Source organism: Centroberyx gerrardi, chromosome 6 (assembly GCF_048128805.1).
Source record: "Centroberyx gerrardi isolate f3 chromosome 6, fCenGer3.hap1.cur.20231027, whole genome shotgun sequence".
NCBI classification, from domain to species: Eukaryota; Metazoa; Chordata; class Actinopteri; order Beryciformes; family Berycidae; genus Centroberyx; species Centroberyx gerrardi.
In genome coordinates, this window is record NC_136002.1 from 13,352,990 (window position 1) to 13,374,072 (window position 21,083).

General features: G+C 42.5%; 1 protein-coding gene across 1 annotated transcript in view; it reads right to left on the minus strand.

Moving 5' to 3' along the window:
• The window catches only part of si (sucrase-isomaltase), a 71,399-nt gene that overhangs the window by 12,275 nt on the left and 38,041 nt on the right, over nt 1-21,083 (minus strand). Inside the window, exons 23-40 of the mRNA XM_071895848.2 lie at nt 20,035-20,208; nt 17,941-18,084; nt 17,060-17,263; nt 16,727-16,881; nt 15,750-15,918; nt 13,753-13,849; nt 12,436-12,548; nt 11,978-12,103; nt 9,706-9,834; nt 9,370-9,486; nt 9,144-9,206; nt 8,913-9,029; nt 8,706-8,796; nt 8,305-8,443; nt 6,783-6,916; nt 6,471-6,505; nt 5,666-5,782; nt 192-340 (exon numbers count right to left, since the gene is read on the minus strand). Coding sequence (XP_071751949.2) covers nt 192-340; nt 5,666-5,782; nt 6,471-6,505; nt 6,783-6,916; nt 8,305-8,443; nt 8,706-8,796; nt 8,913-9,029; nt 9,144-9,206; nt 9,370-9,486; nt 9,706-9,834; nt 11,978-12,103; nt 12,436-12,548; nt 13,753-13,849; nt 15,750-15,918; nt 16,727-16,881; nt 17,060-17,263; nt 17,941-18,084; nt 20,035-20,208 — 2,273 coding nt within the window. The remainder of the gene's footprint in view (nt 1-191; nt 341-5,665; nt 5,783-6,470; nt 6,506-6,782; nt 6,917-8,304; nt 8,444-8,705; nt 8,797-8,912; nt 9,030-9,143; nt 9,207-9,369; nt 9,487-9,705; nt 9,835-11,977; nt 12,104-12,435; nt 12,549-13,752; nt 13,850-15,749; nt 15,919-16,726; nt 16,882-17,059; nt 17,264-17,940; nt 18,085-20,034; nt 20,209-21,083) is intronic.

The window sequence follows — 21,083 nt, forward strand, 5'->3', positions numbered from 1 at the left end:
TTCAGCATACTAATGAGGAGCCGTGTAGTGTAAAATGATGTTATCTTGCCAGCAAATCAGGATGAAAGATCCACCCTGATAACAAATGATTTGATTAAGTGATTACATGTAATGCTTCAGCCATGAAGTTAGCAGAGAAGATAATGTGTGTGTGTGTGTGCGTGTGTGTGTGTGTGTGTGTGTGTGCTTACTCATGCAGCAGTGGTCTGACTACAGTGCTTCCTTTGGAATGAGCCTCAAACATCAGGGTGTAGAGGTAGGGCAGCAGGGTGTAACGGATGTTCAGAACATCGCGTGACGCCTCAGAGAAGGTGGAATTCCATGCAACAGGATCTTGCCTCTGATAAGATTACAAAATATAGTAATTACATTCAGGCTTACCAAACAAAGAGCAACAGTGAAAGAAATATTAATTATTAACTAACAACAAAAAACAGCTACCAAAAAAAAACACATTCAGGTAAATCATTTATCCATATCAAATGTTGTGCCACAGAATAACCACAAAATGTGTGAAAAGTGCGAATGAATGATTTAACAGTCGACAAAATGATGAAGTGGTTCTCAGCGTTCCAGGCTTGTGACCTCTAAAAGCATAAAGAAGATTCCCTCTCACAGGGCCCTGACAATGGGCGGCACACATAATGGTGAAATTTGAAATTGTATTTCATTCAAGCTATGTCCTCAGCCTTAAAATATAATTCCAGTGGCAAAAAAAACAAAAGACAATAGTGGGTACATCTCTATTTTGTATCCATTAATTATTTTATCAATATACCCTGAATCATCCTCCCAAAATTATCTAGTGCCCCCCAGCTGGAGAACTTTGGCGTAATCTGTCATAAGGAAAACAAATATATGGAAGTTCAGCTTCAACTGACTAGGTTTGTTTTCATATAACTAGAGACAAGTGTTCAGTACTTGAGTGATTAGATTTGCAGTTTCAATAAATACATTTCAAAAGCTCTGCCTATGGTGCATTTCCCTGTGCATCAGTCAGGAGTACAGACCCACACAGACAGGCAGGGCGATGCAGGAAAAACAAGCCAGCAGAGTATAAACCTGTCACCTGCTTGGAGATTGGCATCCAAACCACCTTGTTTTTACATCACTGGTGAAAAAACCTACACATTGTTGCAGTTTTGTTAACCTGTCATGATGTTAGCAGTATTGACTCTTACCTATTTGGCTGTCTCTACTGTCAAAAAACTGTAATGTTAAGTAAAAATGAATAACTTTAGAATGTTACCAGGCGTAAAGAGACAGCAACACGAGCTAGTTAGCGATCCGCCGGAGATATCCAGATGGCCTGTATGTATCTGTACTAATAAATGATGCCGGATGATGAAACCTGTCCAACCAGTTCTGCCACATACTGCACTGACCATCTACCACACACTAATGTTAACTGCCGACGACTGTAATGCCCCCCTAAGGAAGAGAAAGAGGACAGAGTGTACTGTTATTTTCTAGATATGGGCCAAGCTAAATGTATTAAGTCATTTTCTAGAGCAAACTGTAATGAGGACAATAATCAGTCTGCCAGTGCACACACACACATACACACACACACACACACACACACACACACACACACACACAGAAAGACTCACAGCTCCAGTCTAAGTGTGTCCTATAGGCCACTTCTGTCTCATCTGGTCTTACCCATGATCCTCAGCAAGAGCATGTTTTCACAGCATGGTCCTCCCTATGGTGCTGTGTGTGTGTGTGTGTGTGTGGGGGGGGTTCTCTCTGCCTGTGTATCTGCTTGTCTATGCAGTTTTATGTTCGTCAGAGTGTGATTGTGTGTCTCCCCTGTCTTTCTATTTGAGAAAAAAAAAATCATAAAAGAAGGTAATAAAATGACAATTTCTCCCAGCTGCAATTTAGCCGGGTCAGGTTTGATAATAATTACTAACTATAGCCCAGTGGTTACTTAGTAGGCCTAACAGCGCATCGTGGTTGATTGAATACAGAGCATTTCCATTATCTTATGACCCAAGGAGTTTACCAGATTATCATTTCATTTTCTAGGGAAATTTAAAAGATTGTAATTATCTGGAAACCCAGGAGTTCTTCTACCTGCCTCCTGTGTCAGCAGCCCTCCTGCACCGCACTGCCTACAATCAGACATGCTGGTCAGGAAGGTAATTACAATGCTAAGTTGTGTGTGTGTGTGTGTGTACAGTATGTGAGGGCGACTAATAGGTGGTGGGAACCAGAAAAAAATCACATGCCTGCAGGGTCCACAGTCATCAAACACAGTTAATATTTCATTTGTAAAATATAAAATTTATGAATCTACAGGCCATATAGTAAAAACCACAACTTTTTAGTACTAATGAGTCTTCTTACTTTGAGATAATGTTAGTCGCCTGCGATCACTCAGCATAGTGTGTGCTAAAGTGTTAGCATGGAGCACTGGAGTGAACGATCACACACAGATGATTTTGGTGTCTATGTTCTCATCAATTAACGGGTAAGTTGGCCTAGAAACCTGGTGTGTTCCTTTAACTATGCACTTCTACACATCTTGCATGACTCAACAGTTATACTGTTGAGTAAGTCTGTAAGTCGCCCGTCCACCCCCCCCACCCCCCCCCCCCCCCCTCCACCCCCAAGCAAGACTTTTCATTTGTGGAAAGGAAAACGAGGGGTGAGGAGCGACGGAGAGACGAGAGGAGAGGAGTGATGAAGTGTGAGAAGTGGGCAGAGAATCCATCTCATGGACTCGTCTAATTTATGGTCACATTTACTGTGGCGAAGGGCCTTGCGACACACACCGGCTGTACACAGACACGCATGAATGCACACACACACACATACACACACACACATACGACGTTTCAAGAAAAATAAGGTTATCTGGCTATGTCACCCTTCTCATCTTTTCCTTCCTCCACTTGGGTCTTTCTCTCCATTTATCTGTCTGGAATCTACCATCTACACACACTCCTCCCCCACTTCCCCCTTTCCACACACCCACACACACACACACACACACAAATGTATTCAGGCGAACAATGACGTGTGCCTTTGGGTGAATAGCAATATACTAAATATTAATATACTAAATATACTAAATATTTGAATATGACTGCGCAAGAGAACTAGCCACTTGCAGGAAAATACATCTCATTTAATTAATTCTGCGGTGTTCAGATATGACAGCGCAGTATATTGCCAGCGCAGGGAAATTATCTGGAGGTCAACATTGGAAGTTGTCTGAGGGCAAAGAGACACTAGGCATGACGGGGCTTTGGGAATGACTCTGCAAAAACTCTCTCCGTCTCTCTCTCTCTCTCTCTCTCTCTCTCTCTCTCTCTCTCTCTCTCTCTCTCTCTCACTCAGTCTCTGACCTTGCGTACCCTCCGGTCTGGTTTGCAGTGTTAATGCTTTGTTGTCAAACGCCTTGTTAAGCAGACCGGAGGTTAAAGTCGCTAACCGTCTGATGATTGGGGATTTTATATGGCTGAGTGAAAAAAAAAATAAAAATAGAAAAAAATAACTGCTTTTACAGTAGACTACACAAACACCTGACCTTGTTTCACTCTTCAACATCTAAAAGCCTTCTCTCACCCCCTCGCTTGTTTACGTTCTCTTTCTTCACTCCTCTCACACCTCTCTCCGCTGACCCGATCCCAAGAAGCTCCAAATCGGTGAGTCTTGTTTATTCAGCCTTGTCCCCGCTCTCACACCCTCGTCGCATCCCGATGTCACCGCCCTCCGACTCGCTAACTTGTCATCTTGTCTTTTACTCCTCCATTCTTATCCCACACCGATGTTTTTCTCTTTCTCTCTCTCTATAACCTTCTCATTCCCTCTCTATTCCTCTCTCTGTATATGCAATCTGTATGTCTTTCTCTCTCCCACTCTCTATACAAGTCTGTCTTTATTTTTCTCTCCCCATCTCTGCACATCAGTTTTTCCTCTTTTCTCTGTCAATGCTCCCTCTCTCTATCCGTCTCTCCTTTTGGCTCCCTGCCTTTATCTCTCTCTCTCTCTCCAACTGTCATTCTGTGTCGCTGTCTCCTGTGGTGTGTGTGTCTTTTTTTTCCTGTCAATTTTCTCCATGTTTAAACACTCATTTGCAAGCCATTATTAAATGATTGGAATCACGGGGTGTGTGTGTGTGTGTGTGTGTGTGCGCGTGTGTGTAGAGTGGAGGTTAGGGGGGTGGGCAGTGGTGCCCAGATCACCTTGAGAATTCAATTATGTCCCCACTCCATGCGGTTAAAAAGCACAGGCACTCACACGCACACATATACGCACACACACACACACACACACTCACACACCACTGTGTCCTGTCTCGTATTGCAGACTCCGGTGCAGGGAAATTTTGCCCGGTGGGATCGATCTCCGGACGGGCGTTATTGGATTTCTCAGATGTGTTCCAACGCTCTTAAAGGTCACCGCTAGAATGAATGCCACCGACACTACACCACCAAACAGGTCTATCTTTCACTCTGTGTGTGTGAGTGTGTGTGAGAGCGTGTGTCTGTATGTCTGTGTGTGTGTCAGAAAGAGATTAAGAGAGAGAGAAAGCAACTTAGTTTGTGTTTTTTGCTAAGATAAGGAAGTGATGGTGCATGTGTGTGTGTTTGTTTGTACAATTATGTTCAAAGACCGCGGGCCGTATTTTCATGAATCAAGGGGGAAGTTCACAGTGCTGGCTCACTTGGGCATCACCGACAGATTTCTGGTAATGTCATGACCAGAGGTACAGTTGTGAAAAGGGGTTGGATTAGAAGGAATAAATGATCAGTAGGTGTGGTACGGGCCGGCGTCAATAATGGCCAATCAAATCAGCTCCTTTCATTCCCTTTCAAATCGGCGCGCTCCGCACCAGGTGTGAAAATTTCCATTTGCGGCCAACAAAATTGACATTTTGCCAGCGCAAGTCACTGCACTTGATCTGCGCTGGTGCAAAATTAGGGCACTTATCTTCATATAACTTACATCAGTTTCATACTACTATGATGTATACTATGATTTGAAAAAAAAAAACTATGACCTACAGTTGGTCATCACCAAATCACACAGTTTATGCTCTTTTTGCTTAAGACCCCATCTTCATATGATTTACATCAGTTTGACACTACTCTCTATAATCTATCAGTCCCACCAGGATTTCACTCTCTCACACACGCACGCACGCACGCACACACACACACACACACACACACAGCCTCCCCTTATTCTCTCCCACTCTCCGTTTAAGCTATTAACTCTTCCAAGAGCTTGAATTTTGCACTCACCTCGATTCTTGCAGCTTTTGTTTTGTTTTGCACGGTCTATGGCAGTAATTTGTTGGCAGGTGAGCTTTGTTCATCTTTCACCTGAATGCGCGCTGCGATGACGTAAGTTACCACGACACGAAATGCGACAACTGGTCCAAATCACAAGCGGTCTGTTTGATTTTCATGCGGAAAAGTTGCGGCAATTTTGCAAAACTGCAAGCTCTCGCAAATATTGCGGAGATTTCTTGAATTTGCGTTAATTATTGCGATCGCAAAATCGCAATTTCCTGGAGGGACTGATCTATATAATGAATTCATAAAGATTTATCTCAGCCTAAAAAGGGTGAACTCTATTTCTCAAATAATAACGTGGGCAACCCAGTTTAAGTGGGTTTTCCCTCCATATTTCTGAGTGGACTCACCGGGCTTCCCTTGCCATTGTGATTGCGTGAGTAGGGATAGAAGGCACCCAGCTGCATCCAGCGAAGACACATTTCATACTGTGCTGAACTAAAGAAGCCACATATATCTGCCCCCGTCTGAGAGAGAGAGAGAGGGTGAGAGAGAAAGTGTTAGTGTGTGTGTGTGTGTGAGGGAGACAGACACAGACAGAGAGAAGACAGATGGGCAGCAGGGTGGCATAGTGACTAGGAAGACCACCCTTCAACCGGAGGACCCGGGGTCAAGCTCCCATGTTGCAGGCATCTGCCCTGCTGAAGTGTCCTTGAGCAAGACATTGAATCACTCCCAGTGTCAGGAGTGCTGCTCTGTAGCTGAGCCTGTGGAGGAGGGCATGCAAAAGAATTTCCCTACGGAGATCAATAAAGTATCAGATTATTATTATTATTAGATACACAGAGGAGAGGAGAGGAGAGGAGAGACAGTGTATGTGAAGGGGAGAAAGACACAGAGACAAAGAGACAAAGGGGCAAACAAACATAGAGAAAGCACAAAAGGACATTCATGATAAAATGTAACCTTCATTTCACAGAACGACTCAACTACAGACAAATGTCTATCTACAATGACAGACTAGTGCCAGGCCTCTCCATGGGGCAGGGCGTGTAATTAAATATGCTTCACATTGTATCTCAAGATGTCCTTTGATTGAAGGATCTAGCAAACAAAATAAACATCGCTCAGGCCGCCGTAAATCTACTTTGAAAGGACAAGGTCACATCAATGAGATTATGTCTTGTCAAAATCAAGATGAGATGATGTACTTACGTAAGGGATGCCAAACAAACTGAACTCCATCATGCCTGTGGAACAGAGGGAAGTTGTCATTTATGCCAAACTAAGGACCCCTTTGCTTCTGCATTGAGTTGCATAGAATGAAGCATATCTGACCAATCAAATCAGCTCTTTCTGATTGACAAATTCAAGCAACAACTCGTTTCTGTCTTGCAAGACCAATGCAAAGCAAATTATTGTTGGATTATTGACACCTATGCAGACCGTCTGACTAGATTGTATTTTATCCTGTGGATCTCACACATTTCCTTCAATCTGTAGTTAACAAAGCGTTTACATATATACCTATGATGGACTTGTACAGCTGGTCCCAGCTGGAGTTGTTGTCCCCCAGCCAATGCCCAGCCCATTTGCCACTGGAGGGGTAGGTGGACCTGGTCACCACTATGCCTCTGCTGCCTGTCACATTCAGCAGGGCGCTGCACACAGGAGAGAGGTTCAGTGATTTGTCTTACACACGGCAGCAACTATCCTTTACAAAATAGTCACATGTGAATACCCACATGTGAATTCAAAGCACACATGCTTTTTCGACACGTTGGTTTTCACATTTTTTTTCATGTTGTATTCTGACATCACGTGACATATTTACATCAAATGTGTTTTTACATGTTTTCACTTGCCATTCAATATTTGTTTCACATGAAAACTTAATTTCACATGCAAGTGAAAATGGTATTTTCAGATGGGAAATGTTCACATATGGAAACAAACGTGTGTCCAAAAAACACATGTGCTTTGAATTCATATGCGGGTTTTCTTGTAAGGGATCTTAGAAAATCTCCATTACATCCCCACTGCCCTACTTCTGTCCTGTGTTAAAACTATAGGATTTGAATAGATTCTTCTTGGGGGCGGGACTACGGTGTTGCAGTGAATGTAAAAGTGATAGCTTCTTTATGCTTTGCTTAAACTGTCATATTTCAACTGTGCTGAATCCAATGTGTGCCTTGGGTAAAAAAATACTTTAATACTTTAGAAGATAATTGGGTAATTATTGTGATTTTTGATAATCCAATCATGAATCATTCAGCGGCATGGTGTGGAATGATTGAATGATGAGTGTCCTGGCGTAAAAACAAGAAAATCCCATCGCTGTTCTGTAGCTAACCCTGCAATCTGGCCTCCTTGTGGTGGGGGACAAGCGAAAAGAGAATTTTGCCACGGGGATCAATTAAGCATGACTTGATGATTATTATTATGAAGGTTTGATGAGACCATACTTCCAAGTGTCCGTGTTTGGCTGGAAAAAGTCGGTTATTCATCTCCTGTGGCTGCATGTCTTCTTTACACTTGTCTGCAATAATATTTCCAGCTCTTCCTCTTGTGTTTAGATTATGTAGGATTCTGATCACAATACAAATCTGTCCACTTGGGAATGTAGTCTAGCTCACTGGATAACAATACTAACAAAACTGAATTGATGAGCATCCAAATCTTTCAGTGAATGTGTTCTGTATGCTGTGATTAGATGATAAAAAAGTCACATTTAAATGATGAGGGTACCCATAGCCATAATGTTGAGTTTTTGTTTAGAAGGTAGTTTTATACTTTTACACTACATTACATTTAAATACCTGTAGCTATAGAGGTGAGCTTTTGTTAAGTAGAAAATATTATACCAAATATTATATTATATCAAATATATATTTGTATTAGAATTGATATGACAAAGAAAATATGAAATTTACAAAATAATACACAAGTATGCAAGAAGACATGCATGCACAAAATGCATGCATATGCTAACACACATAGACACACACTATACACACACACACACACACACACACACACACACACTCACTCATAGGTGGGCTTGGTGTGGGACCAGCCATAGAGGTTGTGGACGTCGTAGTGTCTGACCGGTGTTCCATCACTGAGGAACTGCTGGCTGTTCATACACAGTGTCTTATGGTTCAGGCCGCGGTGCTTAGACTCCAGGGCTTTTGGGAGGCCACACACACACACACACACACACACACACAAACACACACACAAACACACACACACACACACACACACACACACACACATACACACACATACACACACATGCAAGAATGTTTCAAAGGTGGACTCCTGATTTCAAACGTGGATATCATCGATTTATAAATGAACTTGATTAGAACATAAGTGGAACAAAAAAGTAGCACTGCGTGTGTGTGTGTGTGTGTGTGTTTGTGTGTGTGTGTGTGTTCATCTTACGAGGCATGTAGGGAGGGTTCTCTAAAAGTGGCCAACCAAGGCACTTCTCTCCAACAGTGCCATGGACAAAGCTGGCAGGCTCATTCATGTCCTACACAGAGAGAAAAAGAGAGAGAGACAGCAAAAAAGTGAAAGAGACATGAAAATGCGGTAATTATAAAGCCTTTTATCATTTATATAGAAATGGACTCTTTTAAGCTCACTCACAATCCAGATGCCATCAAACTTCATAGTGTTCTCATAGAAGTCCTTGATCTCTCGATGCCACCACTTTGCTGTGCGGGTGCGGAAGAAATCAGGGAATGCTGTGTAGGACCTGTAGAGCTGAGAATGGGATTGGACAATGGTCTTTAGGGGCAGTTCACTACTGAAATGTGAAACCAGGCCGTGTCAAGTGTCAGTGATGTGACTGGGTAAATGAAAAAGGAAGTGTTGTACCTCTACTTGGGTATCCCAGTCCAGAGAGTCATTCACTACGACATTGGGGTAATCAGGCCACACCTACAAAAGAGAGGGTGAATCATGACATTGTCACAGTATGCATAAGTCATATTTTCTCCGTCTGCATGTCTCTTTCTCTTTATATGTGTATCTCTCTTCATCTATACATGTTTGTGTATTTTTGTTTGCCCATCTGTGTGTCTCTCTCTCCCTTCCCTCTTACCTTCCCCCAGACGATGTCATCACTGAGCTCTTTGGGCCATTTGATGAAGACATCATCTTCCACACCTCGCTCAAAGGCAGGGTAAGAGCGTGTCTCATTGCCTGAGATGGCTGGATCCTGGAAATGAATACGCACATTTTTTTACAATAATAGTTTATCCTCCCCAGCCTGGTATAATTTAGCCAATAACTCAATATGACTTTACATTCAGCATTCACAGACATAGTCACTGGACCAACTCTGGAACATTTCGTCATCGCACTTGTCCCGTGGCTGCTGATCCTTTAGTGCGGATTAATATAACTGTATCGGAAATGTATTGTATCACTCCATTACCAGAATGAAGATGAACCTCATGCCCTCTCCCCTCATGCGGTCAACTAGTGCGGGCAGCCCATCAAACTCTGGGTCCAGGACAAAGTTCAGTTGACGATCCATGTAGTCGATGTCTGCATACTGCACATCCTACAACAGATGTGAGGTAGCGATCAGATGAATTGAGGTTAAAAGAGGCTTGTTTCATTATCATTATTGATATCTGTATGAATGCTACAGTTGGCAGGAGTTAGACATCAGATGACATTAGGTTAAACTAGGCTTTCTCTATTAAATCTTTCTGTATGAATGCTACAGTTGGCAGGAGTTACACATCAGATAACATTAGGTTAAACTGGGCTTTCTCTGTTAAATCTATCTGTATCAAATTCAGTTCTTTGTACTTTATTGGCATGAAAGCATCAGGGTAAAAGATCATTATTTGTATATGAGGGTGAGTGTTTCATTTTAGTGCTTGCAGTGTAGGAATTGTTTGCTGCATATTCAGCTCCAATACCCAGAACCCTCCACCATGCAGTATCGTATAGTTTATGTAGAAGTAATTAGTGTTTGTGTAGAAACAGTTTAAATATGAATGAATAAGAAGTGTTATGTAGAAATCAGAAATCAAATAATATGTATCGGTCAGGCTGAATGATACCTTGTAAGTAAATGTCACTACTCTGTTTCCACTGGTTGTCCTCAGGTCAAGGAATGAAATAACACATTTTGCTGCAATAAATTAATATGTTGGGGTTGCTCCTAGTATATGGAAGCTTTGAAAGTTTGTCTTCAAATTTGACATATTAGACGTGAGGTGAGAAACTGTTGTTTTCCTCTGCCTCACTTAGCCAAGTCTGTCTATGGCGGTTTAGGGTTAGTCACTGTGTTCAGCCAGCTAATAAGTAGTCCTTTTTTTTTGGACCAGATAGAATGTGGTTTTGTGGTCCAATGAGTGATGTATGATTCTTTTTGACTCTTCTTAATTCTCTTATTATTTTCTTATGTCTGATTGTGTTGATATAGCTTGAGGCTCTAGTTTGGGTGGATGCAGACTAAGGACCAGCTGGTGAAGCAGACTCTTCTTTGGCTTCAGCTCTTGGCAGGTTAGGGATTGGCGTGATATTTGGGAGGTCACTTGATTATAGATGCAAATTGAAATGCTCTTTTTTGCATGTTGAATAGGAGGGGGTATTGGCCTGTTTCCAATCATCATGGGATGTCTCACCGTGGACGGAGATGACGCGCTTATAGAACTCTTTGAATAAAGATTCAATTACATTCTTTTGTCCCATTTGGCAAATATGTTATTTAGTTGTGGTCCGCAGATTTTCCTGCCAGAAATAATTATTGGTTCTGGGACAAATTGCAAATGTCTGAAGACCGTGAAACCCATCATGGACAAAAGCTTTTAGATGAGACTAGAGGTCAGATTTCATTAGATTAAATTTGGTCTATCCCATGTAATCCATGTAGTCAGAGTCTCCATCTATCCTCTATCTCCATGTCTCCTTCTATTCAATTTAATCCATGTAACAAATGTGTGCATACTGTAAAACATATTGTGGACAATGTTTAGAGATTGGGTTGGGTTAAATTCAGTCATTCCATTGAGTGCATGTCTTCATACTGTACATGCTATAGTGCGCTAGACGTAGCTATCAGATTGCAATATCTTAGATGAGGAAAACTCAATAAAATCTGTGTCTCTGTACAGGAAACCCTACAGCGGACTCAGGCATGACGTCATGGACGTTCGTTTAGGATTTATATTGAGTTATGTTAGTTTGCCTCTGATTGGATGAGCTGCATGCAGTCTATGTCTGCATTCTGCAAGAGTCGGTTAAGCTAGATTACATCTATGCAGTTGTGATATATGAGGTCGGATATTTTCTTTATCCCAATAAGCTTGGCTCAATAGACAGAAAGAATTTCTCATGATCCATTTGTTCCACAGCCTTATTAATTCTTCCCATTTTACAGTCTGTTGACAGTGGAGACAGACAATTATTTAAAAGCCGACATGGCTAACATCATGACAGGCTTACAAAAATACAAAATAGATGTTTAGATTTGCTTCACTGAAACCTGATTATAAATTTGGAGGGAATGTATGAGATGTGTGTACACTACTAGTTTTTTTTTTGGTTTATATACCAGCTCTCTGTTTGTATCTGTTGCTGACAATATTACCTGTCTCTATTGCCACAAAATTCTTCCTTTTTTTACCATAGCATTTGCTGTCCTTATCTGGATTTCAGAGTTCTTAGGCATTCTTTGTCCAGGAACTTACATAGGGTATACCAGCTGCCCTCATGTCTCTGTATAGATCTGCTATCTCCTGGTCGTTGGCGTAACCATAGCGACAGAGCTGGAACCCAAGGGACCAATACGCAGGTAGAACAGGGCGTCCAATCAGCTGTTAGGAAGAAAAACAAACAAGGAAGTGAGAACAGTTCAGCGTAGAAAAAGTTTGTTTTTTTTCGCAGAAAAAGGGGACGGTGTCCATAAAGTGTTTTGTTTGATTGTGTATGTGTGTGTGTGTGTGTGTGTGTGTGTGTTTGTGGGCGCGTGTGTGTTTAGATTGGCTAGATGAGAGAGCGCAATGAAGCGAGGAACTCCCAGCTGCTACAGTCCATCAACAGCGGCCCAGGGCCAGACACAAAGCACACACACACACGCACACAACACACACACACACACACACACACACACACACACACACACACACATATAAACAGGAAGACTTACTGCAGTGTACTGCTGCACCACCAGCTCTGGGGTAGGTCCCAGGACCATGTAGAAATCCAGGATGCCTCCCAGAGTTCGGTAGGTTATAGATGGAGTGAGCTGGAATGTCACATCTAGACACAAAGTGAATAAGACATTTATGCTCCCTTAAAATTTGTATGAAGAGGTGTGTGCGTGTGTGTGTGTGTGTGTGTGTGTGTATTTACCACATGCAGTACATGCGTGTTTGAGTGCTAAAAGGGGTAAATAAGCATTACAGGAAAGTTGGGAGACTGAATGTTTGATGTTTATCATAAGTCCATATTTAAGTGGCAAAACAGGTGAAATGACAGTTTTAGCAAGACAGAGTCTGACAGTGAAAGACACAACAGTGGCCAGGCTGCAAAAATAAATCTGAAAAATGGAATGCACTATTGCTTTAGTGCATTATGATGGTGAGAAGGTTGTGATTAATTCATTTTCATTTCGACAATTCAAAACATACAATGGAATTGTGATTTATTGGTTAATAAAAGTGCATCCAGTCTAAAATATTTTATTCAACCTAAGATATATGAACCCCACTAGGAAAATGAGCAATTCACTTTTTGGTTCTTTATGAAAACCCACTTTCTGAACAGATTAAATTGAAAGTGATTTGACCTTAACTCTAGTGAGACCACATTAGTAATATATGGGTTTTTCTGTCATCTTTGTTCATGGAGGAAGTCAGACAAACCAGATCACCACATATTGTATTGTTATTCTAGTAGTAGAGTTGTTTAAGCAGGAGGGAGGCATATGGTGAATAACGCCACTCTTTGTCTTGACAGGTCAAAATGTATGGATGTGTGTGTGTGTGTGTGTGTGTGTGTGTGTGTGTGTGTGTGTGTGTGTGTGTGCGTGTGTGTGTGTGCGTGTGTGTGTGTGTGTGTGTGTGAAATATTCAGTATGTAAGTATGCAAAAGTGCAGAGCAGTAGAAGTGCACATTACATAGTGTTGGCCTTATATAAGGCCGCCTGTCAAAGGGCATATGCTCAAAACATGGAAGATGGCCTCACTCATCAATACATAAATGCATTTATGCAGTAGCATTGCATATGTAAGTGAGTGCAGCTGTGTGTGTGTGTCTGTGTGTCTGTGTGTGTGTAGGTGGGTGGCCACATTTGCATGTACGGGTATGCGTACCTACATGTATATGCATTTGTGTGTGTGTGTGTGTGTTTGTGTGTTGCAGAAAACATTCTGTTGTAGGTTTTGGATCAAGGAAATCACTCAGGGTTTACCTCTAACAGTGTGTGTGTGTGTGTGTGTGTGTGTGTGTGTGTTCCTCTTACCCATGGCATTGCTGTTTAGCAGCAGCACCCCGTGAGCATGGGCAGTGGTCTCTAGGCCCATATGGAAGGGATGCACTCCATAGCAATTCATCTTGTACTACAGCAGAGAGACAGAGGGAGAAGGGGTGAGAGAGGTCAACGTTGGTGAGAATTGGTCTGTTCGGTGATTCGTATTTATGTTGGCTTGTGTGCCACTGTCCTTTGTTTGTGAGCATTGTATTTACACCTGAGAGGGCATTCCCCCCTGTGTTTATGGGTATGACAGTGATGCTGCTATGTACCATGGGCTTGCTCCAAGTACTGTCAACATCAACATCATGTTCCCATAAGCAGGGTAGAACATTCCTGCATGTATCATCACCTCAATAGAAATGCATGTGTACTGTCTGAAGCATTTTCTTCAATGTAATGTACAGAATAATCAGGACAAAAGCACAGATCATTTGTTATCACACTCATCTCATAGAGCACAGCTTTATGCGCTTTGTCAAAAAGCTTATGGTTTAGAATCCCTATTTAACCAATCAGCTTGCATAGCTAGAACTAGTCATTATGTAGATATTTTTTTTCTTTTTTCGAACAAATCAACATAGCATGCACCCTTTATCACGCGTAAATGCACATCTGTCTATTGCAGACTTACATTTGCATTGGTTTGCATTCATTTTCGGTATGTACAGCATGTGCTTCAGTAATTATGCAAGGCTGTATGAGTGCTCCCTGTAACTGCTAAGAGGGTCCCACAGTTGTCCTGAGTGTTTAGATGAAGATGGAGCCCGACAGATGGGGAGAGGGGGAACAGATAGAGAGATGGCAGGGGACAGGAAATCAGCCACTTTTGCCTGTCACCGTTCTGTGAGGAGAAGGCATGGGCATGTCACAGCCTATCAGCCTCCTGCACTTCTACCACATAGGAAGGTCTTAAAGTGTAATATAATGGCTCTGAGGAACGACCCTGTGCCTGTGTCTTTTTTGTGTTTGTAGGTGCGTGTGTTTCTCTTTCGGGGCACGTGTGTGTGCGTGTGTGTGCGTGTGTGTGCGTGTCCTCGTGGCCCCGCTACATGGTGTGATGGCCTGAGTCAGGAAGGAGAAAGGTCATTAGCTTCTCTGCTAACAAAGAGTGACAGGCAATGACAGCACTCGCATGGTCTCTCTCTGTCACTCTTTCTTGCTCTCTCTCTCTCTTTCTCTCTCTCTCTCTCTCTCTCTGACACACATGCACGGACACACACATACACACGCTCTCTTTCTGTCTTTCTGAAACACACTACCTTTCACTTCTCTAATCTCTTCTCTTCTCTTTCACATTCTTGATTTCTTCCACCTTCCCTTTGCCTCCTTTTTCCCTCTGTTCCCCCCCTCTCTCACAGAGGGGGCCCGTAACATACGTCTGAACCCTGCGGAGTTGTCTTGACAGCTCAGCAATTAGGCCTGATAATGCTGATGCGAGTGGAAACCTCATCCTGTCTGGCCCTGACACGGCTAGGGAAAACACGATGACACTCTAAAAACCACCATTCATATCAACAGCGCCACATCAAAGTGACAGGAATGTGAGAAAGACAGGTTTACATACCGTGTGGGAAGGTTGTTTACAAGTCACCTCCGCAGCTGTTAGAGGGTATGATGTTAAAGACGCTCAGTGCGGGATTTTCTGTTTGATATATATGTGTCATCACAACTATCAAATTGGTTCCGACGGCACATTCTAATGCTAGCAAAAAAACAACAACCAGAAACATAATCTGTTGCTGTTGTAAACAATGGATTATTATTTGCTTTGTACTTCCAATCGCTCCAATTTTGTCCATGGGGATCATTCCCTGTGAAATCATTCTTTTCCAGTAGATGATGAGCTAGTCAGCTATGCAACAAAAACAGCAGTGGCAAATAAAGATGAACTCTGATAAGCAAACCGGTGTATGTATGTCTGTTCATTTTTGCATTTGAGCATCTGTGCATGTGTGTGCCTGTTTGTGCTTTAGTGTGTCACTTACACCGGGAGGCTGGTCCTTGGAGAACATGCCCCAAGTGTGGTAGTTGAGGTCGTGTCTGTAGGTGGGATGCTCCGTCTCGCCAAAGCCGTACACATACTCTGATGACAGCCGAGTAGACACTTGGATGAACATGTCGGAGAAGGTAAAACCTGGCATAGAGGAGTCCCAGCTGAGAGAAGACACAGAGCGGATTAAATGGATGAGAGAGAGAGAGAGAGAGAGAGAGAGAGAGAGAGAGAGAGAGAGAGAGAGAGAGAGAGAGAGAGAGAGAGAGAGAGAATTATCGTCAGAGGGAGTTATTTGCTTATCTGCGATAGCTTTGACATAAATAAGCATAATAACTCATAGGAACTGCAGGCATCCCTTCTCTAAACATCATAAATTTTAATTAGGAAAATTCCAAGTGACACTTCTAAAAAATGTGGAAGGCCTAACTGTAAAACTTAACGTCACGCTCGCTCAAAGATGTGTTGTGACTAGACGCTCCAGCGCTCTACTGCTTCATATGACATCATCATTGCGTGACTGCTGAAGAAGAGGAAACATCTTTAGGCACTGATACACAGGGCAACTTTTTTGAGCATATCTGATTGGGTAACAGTGCCAGTGGAGTTGACTCAGCATTGTTACTTTAATCTCATAGGAAGAAGTTCTCGCCAGAAAATAGTTGAATAGAATTTTTTATCCTGTGTCTCCACTTTATTGCTTGTTAATGGGAGCATCTATATCGCCCCGAAATTGCCTAGTGAATCACCACCCTAAAGGGCCCAATTTAAGGGTCCATGAGAAGGGATTGCACCCTGCTTGTGAAAATAAAATTTAGCATGCAATACATACACATTTTGCTCACCGGATACAATGACACAGATGGGAAAAAGAGAGGGATATAGCCCATGAAACAAGACTCAAACTTGCAAAGTCTTGCATACAGAAGAGCTACCTTAGCCCACTGGACCACCAGGACAGAAACTACTCACATCCTGGTTCCTGTGCTCTTCCTTATGACCTGGATGCCGAAGGGCTCCTTGGTGATGAGGACCCTGTAGAGTCTCTTGTTCTCGTCTGTCTCAGGAGTGGCGGGGATGGACAGCGGCACCGGAACCTCATAACGCCTTGTGGCCGGGTCCCAGATCTAGACAGGGAGGGGTGATTGAGGATGAAAGGAACGGAGGGGACAAACAGGGAGGGAAAAAGAGAGAAAGGGGGAGAAGAAAAAAAGAGAGAGAAGGAGTTGAGGGAGAGACGCTGAGAAAGAAGAAACAAGTCAACAGCATGCACCGATGCTAACACAAACCAGCACACACACACACCTTGAACTGCAGCATTTCTCCGCTGTGGTAACGGATCTCCACGCGGAGTGTGTCAATGTCAGGTGATCCTGGGCGCCCACTGCTTACGTACTTCTTGTTCTGAGTGATATCAAAGGTCATGCCCGAGTCGGACTCGGTAACCGTGGTAGCAATGTATCCATAGTCGTGAGGATAGAAGCAATACGGCACACCGCTACTGGAGGACTGAATGGGGAGAGAAGGAAAGAGAGTAGGACTATTCTGGCTGTCTGACACTCTTTCCATAAAAAGGTGTGTTTTTTTGGTGTCTGTTCACTGATGGAATATAAAAATGATGGATGGGTGGATGAAAAAATGTGTGAATAAAGGAAATCATAAATGAAAGAAAATATAGTGACATGTATAAATGGAAGATGTTGGTGGAGCAAATTCATGGTATAGGGTTCAATAACACATAAGTTACATATGTTTATTTTTTTATTATTTATTGATTTATTTGTATTTGCGTGCTTGCATACAGCAAGCAAGGGTATGGGTAAATGTAGGTATAGTATGCGTAGATGTGTAGATGTGTGTGTATCTATATACATACATACCCATGTGTATATATATATATACCCATATGTGTATATATACAGTATACACGTGCATACACGTGCAATGTTATGATGACAATAAAAAAGTATAAAAAAAAAAAATGAAAGAAGTGAATCACAGGATGGATGAATGCATGTGAAAGACATTTTACAGGACCAGCCCAAAACCAAGACCACCCCAAGTATGAGCGAATACTTCTGTGTGTGTTAGTGCGTCTGGCTGCATGTCTTTGCATGCTCGCCTCTGTGTATGCATGCATGCATTGTTGTACGTGCACGTGTGAAGCATCTGTGTCAACCCCTCACCTCCGACCACAAGCAGCCTCTGGCCTCGCACTTAGCCCTGTCCGCATTCTCCTCGGGATGGCAGTCGAAGCGCTGGTGCTCTGACACCTTTATCTGGGTGGTGTTTCCCCCCAGGTACAGGGAGAGGCCGCGTAGGAAGAGAACCTGGGGCGGGGCGGCGGGGGGGGGGATTGGTTAGTAGAGAGGAAGAGATGGGGAAGAGAGGGAGGGAAGTAAAGGGAGATAGGGAGAGCGAGAGGGAGGAGAGGAAGAATTGAGGGAGGGGGAGGAATGGAAGAGGATTTAGCGAGTGTGGGGTTAGTGAGGGGAAGGAAGTGTGGGGGAGGATGGCAGGAGGGAGGGAGGAGGCAGGGTGAGGAAGGTAGGTTGAGAATCAAGGATGGATAGGTAGAGAAAAAGAGGATGGAGGGGGGATTGGTTAGAAGAGAGGAAGAGACGGGGAAAGAGAGGGAGGGAAGTAAAGGGAGATAGGGAGAGCGAGAGGGAGGAGAGGAAGAATTGAGGGAGGAGGAGGAATGGAAGAGGATTTAGCGAGTGTGGGGTTAGTGAGGGGAAGGAAGTGTGGGGGAGGATGGCAGGAGGGAGGGAGGAGGCAGGGTGAGGAAGGTAGGTTGAGAATCAAGGATGGATAGGTAGAGAAAAAGAGGATGGAGGGATAAAGCAATGCAAGAGAGGGAGGGAAGAGGGGAGAATGAGGGAGAAGTGGGAGAAAAGAGGGAGGGGAGAGAGACGGAAGGAAGGAAGGAAGGAAGGGAGGAATGAAGGAAAAAAAGAGGAGGGCACAGGGAAAGGAGAGGGAGGTTTTTGGGAGGAAAGGGAGAGAGGGCACTTTACACAATGAGAACAATCTAGAGAGCAGTCAAGCTTCATATAAAGCAGGAAACAGTAAACGAAAACAACACAATTGTGTTTGAGGAATAAAACACAATACAGGGAGTCAATATAACGTGTATTTTATAGTGCAGTGCTATTTTACTGTATATGGAAGTAATGGTTGTTGAAAACTACATTCAAGGCCCAGTCAGACTCGGCATACTAAGACTGATGGACATGACAAGCCAGTGTTTAGGTTTAACAGCACATTTACCCTTCACCCCGAGGAAATGATTACCGCCGAGAGTCATTTGATGAATGCGTGCTTGTGTGTGTGACCAGACAGACCTTGAGGATCTACACAAGCACAAACACGAGCACAGGTATATGAACACACACGCACACACACACACACACTGAAACTCTCTATAGTATTACTTAACAGAACCTCTTGACACTTTATAGACTCTTGCCTCTTGCTCATAACCCTGGGCAGTCACTGTAGTGTCATAGCTCTTACTTAGAGTCTCTCTCTCTCTCTCTCTCTCTCTCTCTCTCTCTCTCTCTCTCTCTCTCTCTCTCTCTCTCTCTCTCTCTCTCTCTCTCTCTCTCTCTCTCTCTCTCTCTCTCTCTCTCTCTCTCTCTCTTCACACACACACACACACACACACACTGTTACCATCCTGACCCCAATGTAAATCGTTATCATTTCTTACACTTAGAGGCTAACCTTGAAACGTACAGTAATGGTCTCATTCATGGTCTCATTGAAACAAATGACAGAAGCCTACAAGGGGAGCCATTGTAGAAATCACCCCATCCTGCACCTATCCTGCATCAGTACAGCAGGATTTTCCCAAGAAATTGGAGATAAAATATGTAACAATATATGTGTTTTATTATTATATTCGTACGTTCATTCATACATTTTTTTCATATGGAATGACTGCTACCTACTGTATGTTTATCCTTTGTTCATTCATTTCTAATGTACTACAACTTATTTTAAAAAGAAATACTGATTGTGGCTGTTCCGCGCCCATCCCACAGACAATGAAGGTTGCCGAGTTTTATGTGTTTATGTGTATTGCACCTGTTATAATGTGTCCTTTGCACAATGTTTTAATGACTTTTAATGAATGATAAAGCCAATTTCCCTTCACATAAAAGGAACTCATGGTTGTTGTGCATGTGTGTGTGTGTGTGTGTGTGTGTGTGTCTGTGTGTGTGTATGTGTCTGCCAGTATCTGTGTGTGTGTGCATGTGTGTGTGTGTGTTTACCTTCTTGTCTGGGTCGTAGGTTGTGTTGACAGCAGACAGTGTGGTGGTGATGTTGCTCTGTGTCACAGTGACGGACACGGGAGGGTATGACACCCCGAGGACTGTAATGTTCTCAAACATGAGGTTGTTTGGGTCGGTGAAGCCATCACTGGTGACCTCCAAAAACAGCACTCCCTACAAAGATGAAGGACACACAATTTAAATGCTTCGTTTGAATCCACTACTGAAGTTATAACATATACAGTGCTTTGCAAGTATATGCGAGTATTCAGACCCATTGACATTTTGCACATTTTGTTGTGCTATCAAGTTATTTCAAAACGTATTATTAAGGATTTTTAGTCTGAGTTCTATGCAAAGACTCTATCCTATCAAAGGGAAAACAAATTTGTAGAGATGTATGTGAAAGTATGAAATAAAAAAAAACAGAGAAATCTACTTTGCATTCAAGTATTCAACCCCTTTGCTTTGTTTGTGCTAAACAGACACACTAGCAAAAAAAATTGGTCAGCATTTCTTATCATCTGTCACTCAGATGTCATGTTTAGATTGCATTTATGGATGACATTCGATTCCAGTTCAAATTTCAGAGAAAATATTGCAAATATTAAACTATTATTGCTTTTACTTTTATTATAAAAAATAAACGTTGCAGCATGGATAATAACTTGCTGTGGTTGCCTATTATTTCAGTCACTATGATCGGGGATTTCCTTTTTTTTTATTTAGGTTTTTTATTTTTTATTTAAAAATAGTATTGTATTCCTTAAACCAGCTAATGTGAAAAATAAAGACCCATCACTAAATTGTGAATATGCGGCAAGTTCATTCATTTTTTTTTTTTTCTCGTTTTGTCTTTCTGTGCCCAGTTTGGTCACATGCATTGTCTGATCTTCTTTTGGTTCATATTCATATACTGATGTGAAATCTGTATTACACTATAGATGAGTCAACAGCAAAAACAACTTTAACTCACTTAAAAGTTTGCTCCAATGTGCAGCAGTCATGAATTCCAACATTTGCTGTGATCGCGTATGCCGAGTGAAGCT